The sequence below is a fragment of the Muntiacus reevesi genome, chromosome 9 (genome assembly GCF_963930625.1).
Source record: "Muntiacus reevesi chromosome 9, mMunRee1.1, whole genome shotgun sequence".
In the NCBI taxonomy this organism is placed as follows: Eukaryota; Metazoa; Chordata; class Mammalia; order Artiodactyla; family Cervidae; genus Muntiacus; species Muntiacus reevesi.
This window is the reverse complement of record NC_089257.1, coordinates 83,526,972-83,546,184: the sequence shown is the minus strand read 5'-3', so window position 1 is coordinate 83,546,184 and position 19,213 is coordinate 83,526,972. Positions and strand designations below refer to the sequence as shown.

General features: G+C 39.8%; 1 protein-coding gene and 1 long non-coding RNA gene across 8 annotated transcripts in view; one reads left to right on the top strand and one right to left on the bottom strand.

Moving 5' to 3' along the window:
• The window catches only part of CFAP300 (cilia and flagella associated protein 300), a 29,944-nt gene extending 21,122 nt beyond the window's left edge, over positions 1–8,822 (bottom strand). For 2 of the 3 annotated variants that reach the window (XM_065945221.1, XM_065945220.1), the window contains exons 1-2: positions 8,644–8,817; positions 8,358–8,439 (exon numbers count right to left, since the gene is read on the bottom strand). In XM_065945221.1, the coding sequence (XP_065801293.1) occupies positions 8,358–8,439; positions 8,644–8,753 (192 nt within the window). In that variant the 5' untranslated portion in view covers positions 8,754–8,817. Of the gene's footprint in view, positions 1–8,357; positions 8,440–8,643 lie in introns of all 3 variants that reach the window. The other variant, XM_065945222.1, reaches the window with a different exon arrangement.
• The window catches only part of LOC136174955 (uncharacterized), a 36,670-nt gene continuing 25,927 nt past the window's right edge, over positions 8,471–19,213 (top strand). The window contains exons 1-5 of one of the 5 annotated variants that reach the window (XR_010664425.1): positions 8,923–9,011; positions 9,659–9,786; positions 9,959–10,041; positions 10,860–10,943; positions 12,833–12,969. This is a non-coding gene — a long non-coding RNA (uncharacterized lncRNA). Of the gene's footprint in view, positions 8,702–8,922; positions 9,787–9,958; positions 10,042–10,859; positions 10,944–12,832; positions 12,970–13,239; positions 14,423–19,213 lie in introns of those variants that run through there. The other 4 variants (XR_010664426.1, XR_010664427.1, XR_010664428.1 and 1 more) reach the window with 4 other exon arrangements.

Genomic DNA, 19,213 nt, shown 5'->3' with positions numbered 1-19,213 from the left:
AAATTTTTATCTTAATCTCACACTGCTCTAGATTGATTAGTATTTTGAGCTAAGGGCAGTTGGAAGACATTGAAGAGATTTAAACAAAGGAAAGATGTGATTAGAGTCATATTTTTAAAAGTTCACTCCTTCTGTAGTGTGGAGAATGAAGTGAGGGGCTGTAGAGACTGGTTAAGAGAGATGGTACTGCTGTAATCCAAGATCTGATGTTCACATGTCAAAATGATAGCAAATGGGGAGGGAGAGAAGTGGATGGATTCAATGAATATTTAGAAGAAAGGGACAATGGGAGAAGGAGGACTCAAAGATGACTCTCCAAATTTTTGCATGAAAAATCAGGCCAAATGAATGTCATTTAAAGAGAGGCAACAGTGGAGAGGAACAGGTATGTGGGTGAAGATTAGTACAACATTCAACAGCTACTCATGAATAATGTCTACATTATGCAAAGCAAGACAAAGTCCCTGGTCCCATAGTGTTTACATTCAAATGGTGGAAATTAAAGACAAACACCTTATAGGTATCATATATTTCTAACTACCAAAAAAAAAAAAATCTTACTCAGAAAAAAGGAAGTTACCTTATAACTTTAAAAAGTCAAACAAAGAGTGTTTGTGCAACTATTTTAATTCATATAACACACATTTTAAAAAGACATGTATGCTGGAATCAATCCCAATACTAGTTTTGAATGCTTTTTAGAGGTCTTCTGAAAGAATCAGCAAAAGGGGAAATTTAGTTCAGAATTAGTAATTATACCTGGGGGGAATCCACTTACATTTTAAATACTCACTATGAATGGAAGTAGGTTAAGTGGTCTGCAGTGAATTGGCCTGGAGCCAATGGAAATAAGTCTTCATAAAAGGTCCAGTGATAACAAAGATACTGATATAAATGCAGGAGGAGAAGTGGACGACAGAGACAAGATGGTTGGATGGCATCACCAACTCAATGGACATGAGTTTGAGCAAGCTCCAGGAGTTGGTGATGGACAGGGAAGCCTGGTGTGCTGCAGTCCATGGGGTCACAAAGAGTTGGACATGACTGAGCAGCTGAACAACAACAATAACAAAAGACCCCTCAAATAAAGGAATAGTCATTACTGAAATCATAATTATACACCAAAGAATGAGTTTTCTTAAAAAAACACAAGAACACCCTGCCTTAATGTGTACACATGTTATTTTGGGTTTGTTATAGAATTTCAAGTGAGGCATTAGAAGGGGGTCTCTGAATCTCAGATAGCTTTAAGAAAGCTGACATGTTTGGAATATTTGATTCCCAACTAGGAATGATAACAAAGATACTGATATAAACAGTATGAACCTGTATGAAAAGGCAATGGACCATGAACAGTACGAAAGGCAAAAAGATAGGACACTGAAAGATAAACTCCCCAGGTCGTTAGGTGCCCAATATGCTACTGGAGAAGAGTGGAAAAATAACTGCAGAAAGAATGAAGAGATGGAGCCAAAGCAAAACTAACACCCAGTTGTGGATGTGACTGGTGATGGAAGTAAAGTCCGATGCTGTGAAGAGCGATATTGCACAGGAACCTGGAATGTTAGGTCCATGAATCGAGGCAAATAGAAAGTGGTCAAACAGGAGACGCCAGGAGAGAATATCGACATCTTAGGAATCAGGGAATTAAAATGGACTGGCAGATTTTATTCAGATGACCATTATATCTACTACTGTGGGCAAGAATCTCTTAGAAGAAATGGAGTAGCCATCATAGTCAACAAGAGAGTCCGAAATGCAGTACTTGGACACAATCTCAAAAACGACAGAATGATCTCTGTTCATTTCCCAGGCAAACCATTCAATATCACGGTAATACAAGTCTATGCCTCAACCAGTAATGCTGAAGAAGCTGAAGTTGAACGGTTCTATGAAGACCTACAAGACCTTCTAGAACTAACATTCAAAGATTTCATTTAGGGGACTGGAATGCAAAAGTAGGATGTCAAGAGATACGTGGAGTAACAGGCAAATTTGGCCTTGGAGTGCAGAATGAAGCAGGGCAAAGGCTAACAGAGTTTTGCCAAAAGAATGTATTGGTCATAGCAAACACCCTCTTCCAACAACACAAGAGAAGACTCTACCATGGAAGTCACCAGATGGTCAATACCGAAATCAGATTGATTATATTCTTTGCAGCCAAAGATGGAGAAGCTCTATACAGTCAGCAAAAACAAGAGCAGGAGTCAACTGTGGCTCAGATCATGAACTCCTTATTGCCAAATTCAGACTTAAATTGAAGAAAGTAGGGAAAACCAGTAGACCATTCCAGTATGACCTAAATCAATTCCCTTAGGATTATACAGTGGAAGTGACAAATAGATTCAAGGGATTAGATCTGATAGATAGAGTGCCTGAAGAACTATGGATGGAGGTTCGGGACATTGTACAGGAGGCAGGGATCAAGACCATCCCCAAGAAAAAGAAATGCAAAAAGGCAAAATGGTTCAGTGAGGAGGCCTTACAAATAGCTGAGAAAAGAAGAGAAGCGAAAGGCAAAGGAGAAAAGGAAAGATATACCCATTTGAATGCAGAGTTGCAAAGAATAGCAAGGAGAGATAAGAAAGCCTTCCTCAGTGATCAATGCAAAGAAATAGAGGAAAACAATATAATGGGAAAGACTAGAGATCTCTTGAAGAAAATTAGAGATACCAAGGGAACATTTCATGCAAAGACGGGCCTAATAAAGGACAGAAATGATATGGACATAACAGAAGCAGAAGATATTAAGAACAGGTGCCAAGAATACACAGAAGAACTATACAAAAAAAGATCTTCATGACCCAGATAATCACGATAGTGTGATCACTCACCTACAGCCAGACCTCCTGGAATGCGAAGTCAAGTGGGCTTTAGGAAGCATCACTACTAACAAAGCTAGTGGAGGTGACAGAATTCCAGTTGAGCTATTTCAAATCCTAAAAGATGATGCTATACAAGTGCTGCACTCAATATGCCAGCAAATTTGGAAAACTCAGCAGTGACCACAGGACCTGAAAAGGTCAGCTTTCATTCCAATCCCAAAGAAAGGCAATGCCAAAGAATGCTCAAACTACCACACAATTGTACTCATCTCACATAGTAGGAAGGTAATGCTCAAAATTCTCCAAGCCAGGCTTTAACAGTATGTGAACTGTGAACTTCCAGATGTTCAAGCTGGATTTAGAAAAGGCAGAGGAACCAGAGATCAAATTGCCAACATCTGTTGGATCACTGAAAAAGCAAAAGTTCCAGAAAAACATCTGCTTCATTCACTATACCAATGACTTTGACTGTGTAGATCACAATAAACTGTGGAAAATTCTTCAAGAGATGGGAATACCAGACCACCTGACCTGTCTCTTGAGAAATCTGTATGCAGGTCAGGAAGCAACAGTTAAAACTGGCCATGGAACAACAGACTGGTTCCAAATAGGAAAAGGAGTACATCAAGGCTGTATATTGTCACCCTGCTTATTTAACTTATATTCAGAGTACATCATGAGAAAACTAAGATCATGGCATCTAGTCCCATCGTTTCACGGCAAATATATGGGGAAACAGTGGAAACACTGACAGACTATTTTTTTTGTGCTCCAAAATCACTGCACATAGTGACTGCAGCCATGAAATTAAAAGACACCTGGTTCTTGAAAGAAAAGTTATGACCAACCTAGACAGCATATTAAAAAGCAAAGACGTTACTTTGCCAACAAAGGTCCGTGTAGTCAAGGCTATGGTTTTTCCAGTAGTCATGTACGGATGTGAGAGTTGGACTATAAGTGTGAGAGTAGAAACATATTTCTAAATTAACATTTTATATAACAACAGTTTAAATGTATGTTTGTTAGATGACACACATTTGAAATATAAGTAGTTATCTGATTCTATATCTGGCAGACTGCTGATTTCTGATCCAATATCATATCTCTCCTTCCTTAAGGAATCTCAATTTTATTTGAAACAGCAATGTGCTCAGCTAAACATCTACGCTTCCTAGCAATCTCTGTGGCAAGTGATCCTGAGATATATGTAGAGTCTGGTCATGAGATATAAGCAGAAGCTATGTGCAGACCTTCAGGAAGCTCTGTAAACTGAGGAGCGCCCTTGCAGTGAATTTGGAGGGTTCCTGTCATTATCTCTGGTGAGAATGCCAGCATTTTATTCTAAGCACAGAGCTCTCTTGAGACTTAAAGTGAGATCTTATATTCAACTATCTAGGATACTGCCACTCGGATGCACCTCAAATTTAGCATGCCTGAAACTGAAATCATTTTTGTTATTTATTCTTCTCCATTTTCTATACATTTAAATCTTCCACTCTAGTCAACCAAATAAAAAACTCGGTCATCCTACATTTCATCCTCTGCCTGTCAGTTATCTTATCAGTCCTTGAGTACTACCTGTCTCATAAACATCTGCAGGCAATCTCAGTGCTTCTGTCTTAATTCAGGGCACCACCATATACAGTCTGGAAGATAAGTTTCCAATTGAGTCTGTTTCCAGACTCAGTTCTAACAATGCACCCCATACTTCTGCCAGGTGATCTCAGTACTTTAAATTTTACTGTTTTGCTGAAAACCTTTCAGCAACTCTTCAGCTACAGAAAGACCAAACTCCTTTGCATGGCACAGGAAGTCTTAAAAAGTATTGTCCCACCCATGTTTAACAATACCCCACTCTGTCTACCTGACAAACTCCTACTCATCTTTCAGGCCAGAGTTCAAGTGCCCTGTCTTTTGGAAGGGCACTTTTTTAACCTTTTTTAAGGTTAACTTTTTTAACGTTTTTAACTCTCCTTTAACCACCTCCTTCAATAATGACCACTTTCTCTTTTGTGCCACCGCAGTACCTTGTGCATTTTATATTATACAGCTTCTCATTCTACAATGCACTTTTTGGTCTGTTTCCCTCTTTCACTGTGTCCTGCTCATCTGTACAGACTAGGGAACTAAAGAAATATTTGCTGGATGAATATTTCCTTCTTTCCATCCATTTACTACCTTATGAACTTTTGAAACCTAATTTGTTTCTAAATTTTAAGGGAAAATTCAAAATCTGGAATCCTACTTTAAGCAGCCCTCTTTGCTCAGTTATAGGTTTTGTAGTCAAAATGAAAGTTGGAGCCAAAAGGTCTAGGTTTTGCTATTTGCTGGGCGAGCTTGCACAAATTATTTAGCCATTTTGAGCTTCAGTTTCCTCAGCTGTAAAGTAGGGGTCAAAACACCAAATCCACCAGATTGTTGTAAAGATTAGTGATAAATGGATAAAAAGTGCTGAAAGCTAAATCTGGCACAAAGGAGTCATTACAGATTTGGGAAAACATTTTGAAAAGTAGTATACAAATGTTAGCAACAATGACAGCACTTATTATGAGCCAGGCATTTTGCTAAATATTTTTATATTTCACTCAATCTTCATAATAATCTCAATATATATTCAGCATTATTTTCATTCTCAGAAAGTACTTAAGTGTTAAGCACTGTGACAATTTTGTAGGAAAGCAAAGGTTGAAGAAGCTTAAATAACTTGCCCAATGTCATACAGCCAGTAAGCAGCAGAGTTGGACAGACAGCTATTTAGAGGACAAATGAAGGGAGTATCCAGGTTCTGTAGTGTCTTGCTAAGTCACTTCAGTCGTGTCCGACTCTGTGCAACCCCACAGATGGCAGCCCACCAGGCTCCCCTGTCCCTGGGATTCTCCAGGCAAGAATACCAGAGTGGGTTGCCATTTCCTTCTCCAATGCATGAAAGTGAAAAATGAAAATGAAGTCACTCAGTCGTGTCCAACTCTTAGCGACTCTATGGACGGCAGCCTACCCGGCTCCTCCATCCATGGGATTTTCCGGACAAGAGTACTGGAGTGGGGTGCCACTGCCTTCTCCGTCTATAGTGTCTCAAGCATGTACAATTTTAGGGGTTCTAAGAATACACAACAGCTTCCCTTGTGGCTCAGCTGGTATAGAATCTGCCTGCAATGTGGGAGACCTGGGTTCGATCCCTGGGTGGGGAAGATCCCCTGGAGAAGGGGAAGGCTACCCACTCCAGTGTTCTGGCCTGGAGAATTCCATGTCCATGGGGTCGCAAAGAGTCGGACATAACTGAGAGACCTTCATTAAGAAGACAAAACAGTTAATTTTGAAAAATTACAAAAACATATGACCAAGTGAGTATGCTGCTGGCGTAGCTCAGACTTCCTTGGAAGGCATTTCTGTGAGTGAGGAGCTTGAGCTGGTGAGGGGTCCTAAAGATTCAGTAGCTTCAAGGTAAATCCCCTTCTGGAGGCCATGCTCTTAGCCACAATGCTTTATCTTCTCCAAATTAGTTGCATGAGTAAAAAATGATTGTATGAATACATCTCTTTATATTAAAATATGAGAATACTGCCTACTCACAAGAAAAAAATTAGGATAAACATGAAGATATTGAAAATTAGTTTGAAAAAATTGCTTATTACAGAAATTTATTGTGCTTTATGGATTAATATTGATTCTGTTGAAGATCTGGGTCTACTGAACAAACCAAATTAAATCTACACCCTTGTCTATGAAATTATTCTGATACCAATGCCCCTCCATTGAATGATCTTTTTCTGTGTGCCTAGGGCACCTTATATAGCCTCCAATATAGCAATTATTTTGTCTTGTAGAGAATTTTCTACACTTCTAACTTTCAAACCTATACACATGACTTACAAGCTGGGATCAAGTCTCTCTGTCTTTTTAACACCTCCCAGCAGGGATACAGTATGTATTTGACAAATATTTGTTGAATAAATGACTTATATTAAAATTTTTACAGCACTCTAAAATTCAGTTAATTAAAATCCTGATGATCTTAAAAAAAAAAAATTAATTTGAGAGCCAGTCCTGGCATAAATGAAATACATTAAAAACTATAAAAATCGAACTGAATGAGAAATGTCATTAATATTATAATCAGTAGCATATTATATTAACATTATAACACAATCTGAGGTAAAGGGAAATAGACTTTAAATAATCTACTCTCATTTCAGAGTTGAACAGTATTCCCTCAGCCCCTGCCCAAAATTCATGTCCTTGGGACCTTGGAAAGTGACCTTAGTTGGAAACAGGGTTGTTGTGGATACAGTTAGTTAAAGTGAGATTATACTGGAATAAGGTGGGCCCTTAATTCAATATGGCTGGTGTTCTTATAAAAGGAGAAGCGACACAGCTATGGACACCACAGGAAGGAGAGTTAAGGGACTGACAGGAGTAGAGATTCACATTTTGCAGCTGCAAGCTAAAGAATGCCAAGGATTGCTGGCAACCATGAGAAGCTAGGAAAAAGGTGAGGAAGGATTCCTTTCTACAGATTTCGGGGAGAGTACAACTGTGTTAACCAGTTGATTTTGGATCTCCACCCTCCAAAACTGTAAGATAATACATTTCTCTTGTTTTAAGCCACCCAGTTTGTAGTACTTCCCTACAGCATCCCTTGAAAACCAATATACCCTCACAGTAAATATTTTGCTTTGTTAATTAGATTAATATTTTGTTCACTGCACTATCACTCTGAATGAGATGATCTGATTTTTTAAATTTATTGGCAGTCTTGCCAGGAGTCGGTAAGATCCTTGAAAGCCAGTCTCCTGTTTTGTTCCTTCTGGAATCCCCACTACTTGACAGAATTTCTAGTACATGGTAGGCCCTGAGGAAGTGTTTGTGAATGAGTGAATAAACTATGCCAACTACACACTACAGTCAATGCCTGAGGACATGAACTGCAAAGGTAATATCACAAACAATAAAAGTATTTTTCCATTTAATTGAGGACTAAAAAACCCCTAAGATTTTAAATAACGTGAATGAAATACAGTGAACACACCAGGATCTACTTTCAAATGAGTCTTTCCCCTTTCAAAGCAGCCACCTCTACCAGCTATAGATTTATTTCAGTAACTTAGTCATTGCTTAAAGCTTTCTCTGGAATTCATGTGGAACTGCTAATAGAGCCTCTTCTCACAGGGTAGATTTAATTTTGAGAAACTACCAAAAGTAATTTGAAGCTAAGCCTAGTAAATAAAGCTGGTGGTAAAGCTGGATAATATTTAAAAATGAGGTGTGCCTACTAAAAAGACCGATTTTCTAGGAAGAGACTAACTTTCCAAAATTGAAAAGTTCTCTATGGCGGCATACTGAAGATGAGTTAATTTATGGTGATGGAAAACATAAAAGTTCCTGTGAAACAATCGATTGAACCTTTTTATTATTCTCAAACTTAAAGAAAACGTCGTCACAGAGTAACGCCGTGTTCACCAGAATCTATGCCAAAGTAGAAAAAAAATGTAACATCAGCAGTGGTTCAAGGAACGCTCCGACTTCCATACCAACCATAATGAAATCATCCTTGCGATAAGTCTGAAACGTCTGGTCAAACCCGAACGCCTGCGCCTCGATTCTACCCAGCATAGACCTGGGGCAGAGAAGAGAACGACGGTCAACTCGGGGTGGTACCCTCCGGGCAGCACATTCACCCGTCCCACCCACGGAGCCCGCCCTTCTTGAGGGTAACGCTGCCTCCGGGTTTCACTCAGGACGGGGCCGCCTCGACGCCCGATCCGCGCCTCCAGAGCCGAGAAGGCCGAGGGGCAGGGAGAAGAGCTCCTCGGCCTCTCACCACTGGCGGAGCCGGCTGGTGGTCTGCGGGGTGCTCAGAGACTGGAAGGTTTTCTGAGGCAAGTATCTGAAGCTGTAGACGCCCAAATCGCCCGGCTCCCCAGCCGCCATCTTGCTCCTCACTGCGCTGAGTTGGGGGCCGTTTCCAAGGCGACGCGGCGGCCTCCGTCAGGCGATGCTGCGGGGGCGGGCGGGGCCGCGGCAGGGCGCGTCCACAGCGGGGCGGGGCCACAGCGGAGCGGGGCGGGGCCACGGCTCTACTGCGATCAAGGAGTCCGCGGAGCCGGCGGAGGAGGAAACTAGGGGTCTGCGGTGGAAAAACGCCAGTACACGCTTGTTGGATTTAACCGTTAATAATAATTACTCCGCGTGGGTTAATTTCTTAGTTTCAAACCTCTAATCTTAGATTTATAGCCATCTAAGTTTAGTGACTCAACCATTTCTGAAGAAAAAGTTATTCTGAACTAATTATTTTCAAGAGAGATGTCTATATAATTGGGAAACTGTTTCACCCTCTGGCTTTTTTTTTTTTTCTTCGAACGTTACATCTGAAGGCTAAAAAATTTTTTCCAAATACAGTACAGTACAATGGGCTGTTTAATAGAAACATATTTCTGATTTTGTATTGAAAATTGCGTTTCCTGTGTGTAGTTTTGTTGTCATTTTGTTTTGTCTAATAGTTGTGTATCAGAAGGGAGTTGAGAAATGGCAGGATGTCGTTCATTGCCACCTCTCTTCTCTCCTTCCCCCTTAGTCCTCCATAATCTTGATTATTCCATTTTCAGCCAACAGCAGTAGGAGAAACCGGGAGGGAAACGCGCGCGCACTCACACAATATTCGTCTTCATTGTTGATTTTATTTTCAGTACCGTTCTCTTCTAAATATTTATATTAGTCCTCTTATGAACATGGTTGAGTTTAAGCCTACCATCTTGTTTATTGTTTTGTATCTGTTCTTTTTTCCCTTTAATCCAAGAAAGAAGAAATAATATTTTTATTATTTTTCTCCTTTTTAGCTTTTTAATTATATGTTTTAGTGTAGCTTTTAATGATCACTCTAGAGATAAAATATGACTCCTTGATTTATTTCATACCACCATAAGTCATCACTCCAACCATGTTTCAAACAAGAACCTTACAACAGGTAAAAATCTATTCACTTTTTACCTTTTGTTTGTTGGGGGAGGGGTGGTGTCAATATTTTGCTTCTACAAAATGTCCAAAATACATTATTTTGTTACTGTTATTTTAAGCCGTGGATATTATTTCATATTTATTAGTATATTTACCTTTTGCATCTTTCTTATTCCTTCTAGCAGTCCTGAATTTATAATATGGGATTTTCATTGAAATTGAACATCTTCCTTTAGCATTTCTTATAATTCAAGTCTTCTGATAAGTAAGTTTCTCAGTTTGTTGTCTGAAGGTGTCCTTATCTTCGTGTTTGAGTGATATCTTACATCAGGCTGTACAGAGTTCTAAGTTGACAATTATTTTTCTCAGCACTTAAAATATGTATTCTATTGCCTTCTGGACTCCAAATTTTTGTTCAAAAGTCAGCCATTATTTTTAACGTTGCTCGTTTCAAAGCCACGTGTCTTTTTTTAATTTTTTTGGCCCTTGATTTCAGCAGTTTGGCTATTCCTTCTCTCTCTGTTTTGTTTGTGTGTGTGTATCTTGTGTATGTGTGTTTTTGTGTGTGTCTTGTGTTTTCATCCTGTTTGGGATGAGCTTCTTGAATTCTTTCAATGATCTCTTTTAATCAGTTTTCACAAAGTCAGCCATTATCTCTTCAAATATTCTACTTTGTCCTTTTCTTTTGGACTCCAATTACATGTATATTAGAACTTTTAACCATTTCCTGTTTTTCTCTGTTACAGTTTTTTCAGTTCTTCGTGTCTTCTTGTGCTTCATCTTTTTTACTCTTTATTGATGTGCCTTTGAATTCACTAATCTTTCCTGCTTAATTCTCAATTTTAGATATCTTTTATTTCTCAGATGTCCATCTTAATCTTGTTTAATCTATTCTATTTAAGTCTCCATTTTTCATTCATTTAGTATACATTTTTCTTAACAGATTAATTGAAGTTATTTTTAAACCTTGGAGTGCTTCAATAGAAGAATTATTTTTGGATCTACTTCTTTTGCCTGCTATATTTCATGATTATAAATCATGTTTCTTTGCCTTCTCACACATTTAACAACTTTTTGTTTTAGGTACAACACTGTGTATTTGAAAAGCACAAGAGATTCAGAAAACATATCTTCCACCAGAAAGTGTTCACTATTTGCTTTAAGTAGGTAAGGTAAATAGCCAATAACTTTAATATAATCAGGGATTCAGTGGGTCAAGGCTGAGTTTTAGTTTTAGTAGGACTGAACTGCAGACTTGTGTATTTTGTTTCTATACCTTGAACAGACTTGATTGAAAATATAATAGATCTTTATCTTCTGGGCCCCCCAAAATGCGAACATTCAGGTCTTATTTTCAGAGGTATTGAGCTTGCACTTCAGCTTCGTACATTCTTGAGCACGGAAATCTAGCAAATGTCTTGATGGGGAGACTGAATGTGTGTTTGACACAGGCCCCAACTCTTTAGTAGGACTTTGTTTTCGAAGCACCAGGAAATTATAGAATATCTCACTGTGTTTTAGAAGTTTCTGCAGAGCAAATCTGCATCCTACACATAGTGCCCAAACTCAGCAAATTTACTTTGGGAGTGTAGCCATGTTCAACCCTTAAAATTTCCTTGCATGACTACCAAAAGTCATTCAGTCTTAACTTTGCATAGCAGTCAGTAAATGAGACTTCTGAAAACCTCAACTCATCTTTGGAAGGGTTGTCTAGGGGAGCTATCAGAATGTTGATTCCTTGATTTCACCACCAGAGATTGAGATTCCACAACTCTTGGATGGTGCATAGGAATTTTATTTTTAATATGCACTTTAGATAAATTTGATGCAGATTTTCTACACTATTCAGTGAGAAAAACTTTCCCACACGTTCTTTAAAATCTATATTAAATATCATCTCATGAAGAAATTTGTTTAATACTTCTGTTTGACTTTGTATAGATTTGGTTCTTGCTAGACAATCAAGTATTTGATCATATAATATTTTGAACTTTTATGTTTCTGATTGTTTGGAAACATCTTTCCAAAGAGATTACATACTATTCAGTATGGAATTTGACATTTTATGAAAACATTTTCCATAGGACCTAAACCTGTGTATTTGTTTAGTTAATTTTTTCCTAGTTTTTCTAGCTTCACTGAGGTATAACCAACATACAATGAACTACACGTATTTAAAATAAAATGTGATGAGATTTGATATATGTGATCTTTGTGGTTTTTAAAATGCCCTCAGATAAAAGTAAAGATATAATTATACTTATTTTGAATTTAGGATGCTAATTTAAAAACTTCTTTGCTTACTTTTGCATTACTCAAAGGTAAATCATTTGTACTTGTGTTGTTGATGAAATTCATCCTCTTTTTTCCAACCCTGTAATCAGTGATTATACTTTGCCTATATAGTCTTAAGTTCAGTATTTACTTGGAAATTGATAGTTTTCTAGTTGTTATTTGTTACTTAAATGTGCGTGATTGGTATATGTTCTATACAACCTTTATTAATTCAATCTTGACCGTAGTTTTTTATTTTTATCTCCCAATCACCTGGGCTTCCGTGATGGCTTAGCAGGTTAAAAAAAATCTATCTGCAAGGCAGGAGACACTGGAGACTCAGGTTTGATCCTTGGAGAAGGATCAGGAAGGTCAGGAAGGTCCTCTGGAGGAAGAAATGAGAACCCACTCCAGTATTCTTGCCTGGAGAAACCCTGACAGGCTAAGCACAAGAACAATCATCTTTAAGTTTTTCCTTTATTAAAAAATTACATAACATGTTTAACACAAGATAAAAATAAGTAAGCAAAAAGAACAGAAATATGCATGATCCCAGAACTATGATTTTTCAAGTTCTTGGAGCAGTGAATAACATTTTCCATAGGGAGATTTTCCAGAAAAAAAGATGTTTTCAGTCTGAATTTCATTGACACACTCTAAGGCGCCTTGGGCAGACAAGTCTATGTAGGAAAAAAACCCTCCCATATTTACAAAACAGTTCTCATATTGTATTTAATTTTATGTATGTTCATGGTTTGTTTTTTCTTTATTTTTATTATCAGTTTCGGTATTTTCAAAGTATTGTTACTGATCAGGGTCCCTGGACTCTTTAATCAAAAGAAATTGATAAGAGACCAGACAAGGAATTCAGACAAGGCTTTACTGGGACTCCTGCTGCAGTGCAAGGAAGCAAAAACAGGTAACAGATTCTCTTACTCACTCCCTGAGGCGCTCCCTGAAAAGGGGTGAGGGTGGAGCTGATGGTAGTTCAGGCCAGAGGGGAGGCTTAGGTGGTCTGCCCAGTCCCTTGGTGGTGCTGTGTGCAGGGATCATTTACAGTGCCCAGTTTTTGCTCTCTGCACCTCAAAAGTGGAAGCTGGATTTTGACCTTTTTTTATCTTGTTGTTCATAATTTGCCCCAACTGGGAATAGGTGCAGTTATAGTTTCTTTGATTTTCTGTTGTTCTAGGAGACACTTCTCCATGTGCAAACACTACAGCAAAGAGTCTCAGGCCCTGGGTCCCAACCTGTCTCAGTATCAGTCGGTTCAGTTCAACTGCTCAGTCGTGTCCGACTGTTTGTGACCCCATGAACCACGGCAGGTCAGGCCTCCCTGTCCATCACCAACTCCTGGAGTCTACCCAAACCCATGTCCATTGAGTCGGTGATGCCATCCAACCATCTCATCCTCTGTCGTCCCCTTCTCCTCCTGCCCCCAATCCCTCCCAGCATCAGGGTCTTTTCCAATGAGTCAACTCTTTGCATCAGGTGGCCAAAGTATTGGAGTTTCAGCTTCAATATCAGTCCTTCCGGTGAACACCCAGGACTGATCTCCTTTAGGATGGACTGGTTGGATCTCCTTGCAGTCCAAGGGACTCTCGAGTCTTCTCCAACACCACAGTTCAAAAGCATCAACTCTTCGGCACTCAGCTTTCTTTATAGTTCAACTCTCACATCCATACATGACTACTGGAAAAACTATAGCCTTGACTAGACAGACATTTGTTGGCAAAGTAATGTCTCTGCTTTTTAATATGCTGCCTAGGTTAGTCATAACTTTCCTTCCAAGGAGTAAGCGTCTTTTAATTTCATGGCTGCAGTCACCATCTGCAGTGATTTTGGAACCCAGAAAAATAAAGTCAGCTACTGTTTCCATGTCTCAGTATAGCTGTGTTTAATAGCATGGACAATGAAGTTAGATCAGAAATCTAACTCTAGTTCTAGTGTTTAGGTTTCCTCATCTATAAATTGAACTTTTTTTACTCTATATAGTGTTATCATAAGAATTAAATTAAGTTATATGAAGTGCTTATCACAGTGACTGGCACTTAAAATTCCAGTGTGTGGTAGTTGTTAATATTAATGACTATTTTCACATGGGCTTCTAAGGACAGAATATCAGTATATAGTTTGTATATATAGAAAACAAGATTTGAGTTGATCTGTTTCAATTTATGGCTATCCCTTAGAGATTCATTGGGTTTGTTGTTGTTGTTCAGTGGCTAAGTTGTTTGTGACCCCATGGACTGCAGCCTGCCAAGCTCCATTGTCCTCCACTATCTCCCAGAGTTTGCTCAAATTCATACCTATTGAGTCGGTGATGCTATCTAGCCATCTCATCCTCTGCCACCACTTTCTCCTTTTGCTTTCAGTCTTTCCCAGCATCAGGGTCTTTTTCAATGAGTTGGCTTTTTGCATCAGGTGGCCAAATTATTGGAGCTTCAGCATCAGTCCTTCAGGGTTGATTTTCTTTAGGATTGACTGGTTTGATCTCCTTGCAGTCCAAAGGACTCTCAAGAGTCTTCTTTAGCACCACAATTCAAAAGTATCAATTCTTTGGCTCTCAGCCTTCTTTATGGTCCAGCTCTCATACCTATACATGATTACTGGAAAAACCAAATTATTGTTTTTCTCTCTAGCTGCTTATAGTTTTTCATCATTTGCTATGAATCTCAATTTGCATCCTTAAAACATGAACTTTGCTTCATTGGATTGTAAATTGTTGCTACAGTGGTTTAGTTGCTAAGTTGTATAAGACTCTTGTGACTCCATGGATTGTAGCCTGCTAGGCTCCTCTGTCCTTCAGATTCTCTAGGTAAGAATGCTGGAGTGGGTTGCCATTTCCTTCTCCAGGGGATCTTCCCAACCCAGGGATTGAACCCAGGTCTCCTGCCTTGCAGGCAGATTCCTTACTGACTGAGTTACAAGGAAAACCTTATGAATATGTAATTATTACTGCTGGCTCTCATGAGTTCATGTAACTGTAAAAGATTGCCAAGTAAAACATTACCATTGTTCTGATATTTGGTCATTAGCTGTTATTATTCTTTCAGGTTTTACCTTCTTTTCATTTGGCGAGTTTGCACATACCCTGCATGTTACTAGGCACTATGAGAATTCCAAGATGTATGAAATATCAATCCTGCCTGCAAAGCTCTTACAAATTAGTTGGAAGTGACTGAACAGTCCTTCTCATCTTGTATGTGTGTTCAATTGCTCTGTTATGTCTGACTCTTTGTAAGCTCATGGACTGTAGCCTGCCAAACTCTTCTGTCCATGGCATTTTCCAGGCAAGAATACTAGAGTGGGTTGCGATTTCCTACTCCAGGGGATCTCCTGACCCAGGGATCAAACCCAGGTCTCCTGCATTGACAGACCGATTCTTTACCACTGAGTCACCTGGGAAGCCCATGTTATCTTGTCTTTCATGAACATAAACTCTACTTAGTTCCTCTCATTTTTCTAAAATTCAATCTAGTCTTCTCATTGATCATTTATTTATCCTCTATCACTGTTTAAGGTTGCCAGACTGCTGGCTTTTATCTGGTAATTTACAATACACATCTATTTGACCTCAAATAAGTCTGACTTAAAACCATTCAATAAAGTGAGGAGAGAGCTAATTCTAATATCGGCTTATATGTGTCAAAATAGCACTTATATTCTTTCTGTAGTTCTACTTGGTGTGAATTTTCTGTGATTCTAATGATTTGAAAAAGATTTACTGAATACAGTTAGTAGCCAAGAACAATATTAAGTTGATTTTAGTGGTTGTGTGTTCCTAATAAATAAGGACAGAATTTTTACTTTGGAGGAATGAAATAGTAACTATGATCACAACTATTTGAAATTTGAAGAATGTTGTTTATCAATAAGTTATTTTGTTTAGATCAGTGGCTATTCAAAGTCAGTTCATAATAAAAAAATTCATTTCGTCTGTGGCCAAATGAACAAACTAAGCATGACATACTTTTTCATAAAATTAATTAAATCCCTTCATATTAAAGAAGCTTCCTTATTTCTAAATTATGCTGTCTTTTTTGTTTGTAATTAAAATCTCCTTTCCTTAGGAAATGGGCTTCCCTGATAGCTCAGTAGGTAAAGAATCTGCCTGCAATGCAGGAGACCTCAATTAGATTCCTAGGTTTGGAAGATCTGCTGGAGAAGGGATAGGTTACCCACTTCAGTATTCTTGGGCTTCCCTCATGGCTCAGCTGGTGAAGAACCTGCCTGGAATGCAGGAAGCCTGGGTTTGATCACTGGGTTGAGAAGATCCCCTGGAGACGGGAATGACGACCCACCCCAGTAGCCTGGCCTGGAGAATCCCACGGACTATCCATGGGGTCTCAAAGAGTCGGGCATGACGGAGCAACTTCCACTACCTTAGGAAATAATGATATTACATAAAAGTTTTATAACCCTATGTCTATTAGGTTGGTGGAGTCTTGCTGCAGGAGAAAGCAATGGCAACCCACTCCAGTACTCTTGCCTGGAAAATCCCATGGATGGAGGAGCCTGGTAGGCTGCAGTCCATGGGGTCGCTAGGAGTCAGACACAACTGAGTGACTACACTTTTTTCACTTTCATGCATTGGAGAAGGAAATGGCAACCCACTCTAGTGTTCTTGCCTGGAGGATCCCAGGGACAGGGGAGCCTGGTGGGCTGCCATCTATGGGGTTGCACAGAGTCGGACACGATTGAATCGACTTGGCAGCAACAGCGTTTAGCTGCTCAAAGTATGGTTGATGGACAAACAGCATTGACCTCATTTGTGAGGTTGTAGAAATGGAGTATCTCTGACCCCACCCCAGAGCTATGGAATCAGATTCTGCAAGTGATTCATATACACATTAAATGAGAAATGCTGGTCTAGAAATACCCATCCATTGGCCCTATCCCCTTTTATTTTCAAGTTATTCTGTACTTCTGTCTATGCATTTGCTCAATTCAGAAACCTAGGCCTTATCTTTAACCTTGCCTGTCTCACCCTCCCCTATCCTCTCCCATGTCAAATTCATCATTAAATTTCATAATCTTCTAAATATAGATACTGTATCTGTCCACTTCTTTCCAGTTTCCACTGTTGATACTTCAGTCGAAGCCACCACCATCTTTTTGATTGGATGACGATCAGCAAGACTTCCTACCTCCTCTCTCTCTTTCACTTCGGCCATCCTGACCTCCATTCTGTACATAGCAGCCAGACAGAGCTTATGAAAGTGATGAATCAGATTCTAAAAGTTCACTGTTGAGAATCCTTTAATGGGTTTCCATTCAGTTCAGTCGCTCAATCGAGTCTGACTCTTTGCAACCCCGTGAATCGCAGCACGCCAGGCCTCCCTGTCTATCACAAACTCCGGGAGTTTACTCAAACTCATGCCCATCGAGTCGGTGATGCCATCCAGCCATCTCATCCTCTGTCGTCCCCTTCTCCTCCTGCCCCCAACCCCTCCCAGCATCAGGGTCTTTTCCAATGAGTCAACTCTTCACATGAGGTGGCCAAAGTATTGGAGTTTCAGCTTCAGCATCAATCCTCCCAATGAACACCCAACACTGATCTCCTTTAGGATGGACTGGTTGGATCTCCATGCAGTCCAAGGGACTCTCAACAGTTTTCTCCAGCACCACAGTTCTGTTGCCCTTAGGTAAAATCCAACTCCTGGTGGTCTATATTCTTCATTTTCAGCCTCATTACTCACCTCCCTCTTGGGCTACCTACTCAGAGATCATTGGTCTTGGAAGAGCCAAACTCTTTTCTTCCTCAGGGCCTGGGGAAAAGTATATCCTTTGCTTGGAACACTTTCCTTCCTTTTACTTTCAGCCTAACTACTTCCCATGCATCCTTCACATTTCGAATTATTAATTGCTTCCTTAGAGGGACCTTTCTGACAGCCTGGTTAATATTGGTTTTCCTGGTTATTCTCTCATAACACATAATTGTCCCTCAGAACGTTTATAACAATGTACAATTATTTAAATGTTTGTGTGCTTCCATGGTTAATGTTTGTCTTCCTTACTAGCCGTAAAAATTCGAGAGGTCAGAGACTGTTCAACACATGTTCTTGGTCACTGGCACACTGAAGGATATTCCAAAAAAATCTATTGAGTAAGTGAATCGCTGATTCTGATTTTACTGAACTATTTCATGTTACATGGGCTTCCTCGGTGGCTTGGTGGTAAAGAATCCTCTTGCCAATACAAGAGATGCAGGTTTGATCTCTGGGTTGGGAAGACATTCTGGAGAAGGAAATGGCAACCCAGTTCAGTGTTCTCGCCTGGAGATTCCCAGGGAAGGGAGCCCAGTGGGCTGCCGTCTATGGGGTCGCACAGAGTCAGACACGACTGAAGCGACTTAGCAGCAGCAGCAGCGGCATCTGCTCTTTACTCTGCCACATACTAATCTCTAAGCCTCAGTTTCCTCGTCTGGGTTGTTGCAAGAATATACATGCTTATCATAGTGCCTGTGTCTGCTGACTAAGGGAGCGTTATCGTTATTTGCTTACTGGCTTTGGCTGTGTTTAGCAGAGCAGCAGCCTGTAGTTCATCAACTCACATATCTGCAGCAGTTAAAAGGTCCTGTGGTAAAGGAAAGGGTTAAGCCTGACGCCTCCTGTTTCTGGAAGATTTCTGCCTCCAGTGGTGCGGAGGGGGATGGGCAGGGCCCCAGGAAGAGATAAACAAGTTGGGGCTGGAACTTGTCTCTGCTCTGTGACAGGGCTGCTTGCTGTCTTTGACATTAAAGCTTTTCAGGACTGTCAAGAAAAGCAGTCCCTTTGCCTTTCTAATAGTTGGGTACAACTCTTGTTAGTCTTGTTTGGTTTCTATAAAAATATTTGTTATTGCAAAATCCTGGTTTTGGTTGATACTTGTTTAAACAAAATTTATGAAATGGTATATAGTAAGGGACTCTGATTTCCTACTCCAATCAGTCCACCACACCTCCAGCCCTGGGAGAGGGGTAAGGCCCAGCGAGGGGTGTCACTCTTGCCTTCGATGGAGGAAAACACTAAGAACTGAAGCAGGAAACGTGCTCAGAAATGAAGGCTGACGGGGAGAGGGTGCACTGGATTATTATTTACAGGTTTTTCTTTATGGGTAGATCTGTAGATAAACCTCCACTTAGTCCAAGAACTGACTGTTCTGCTTACAGGAAGGGACGCTGA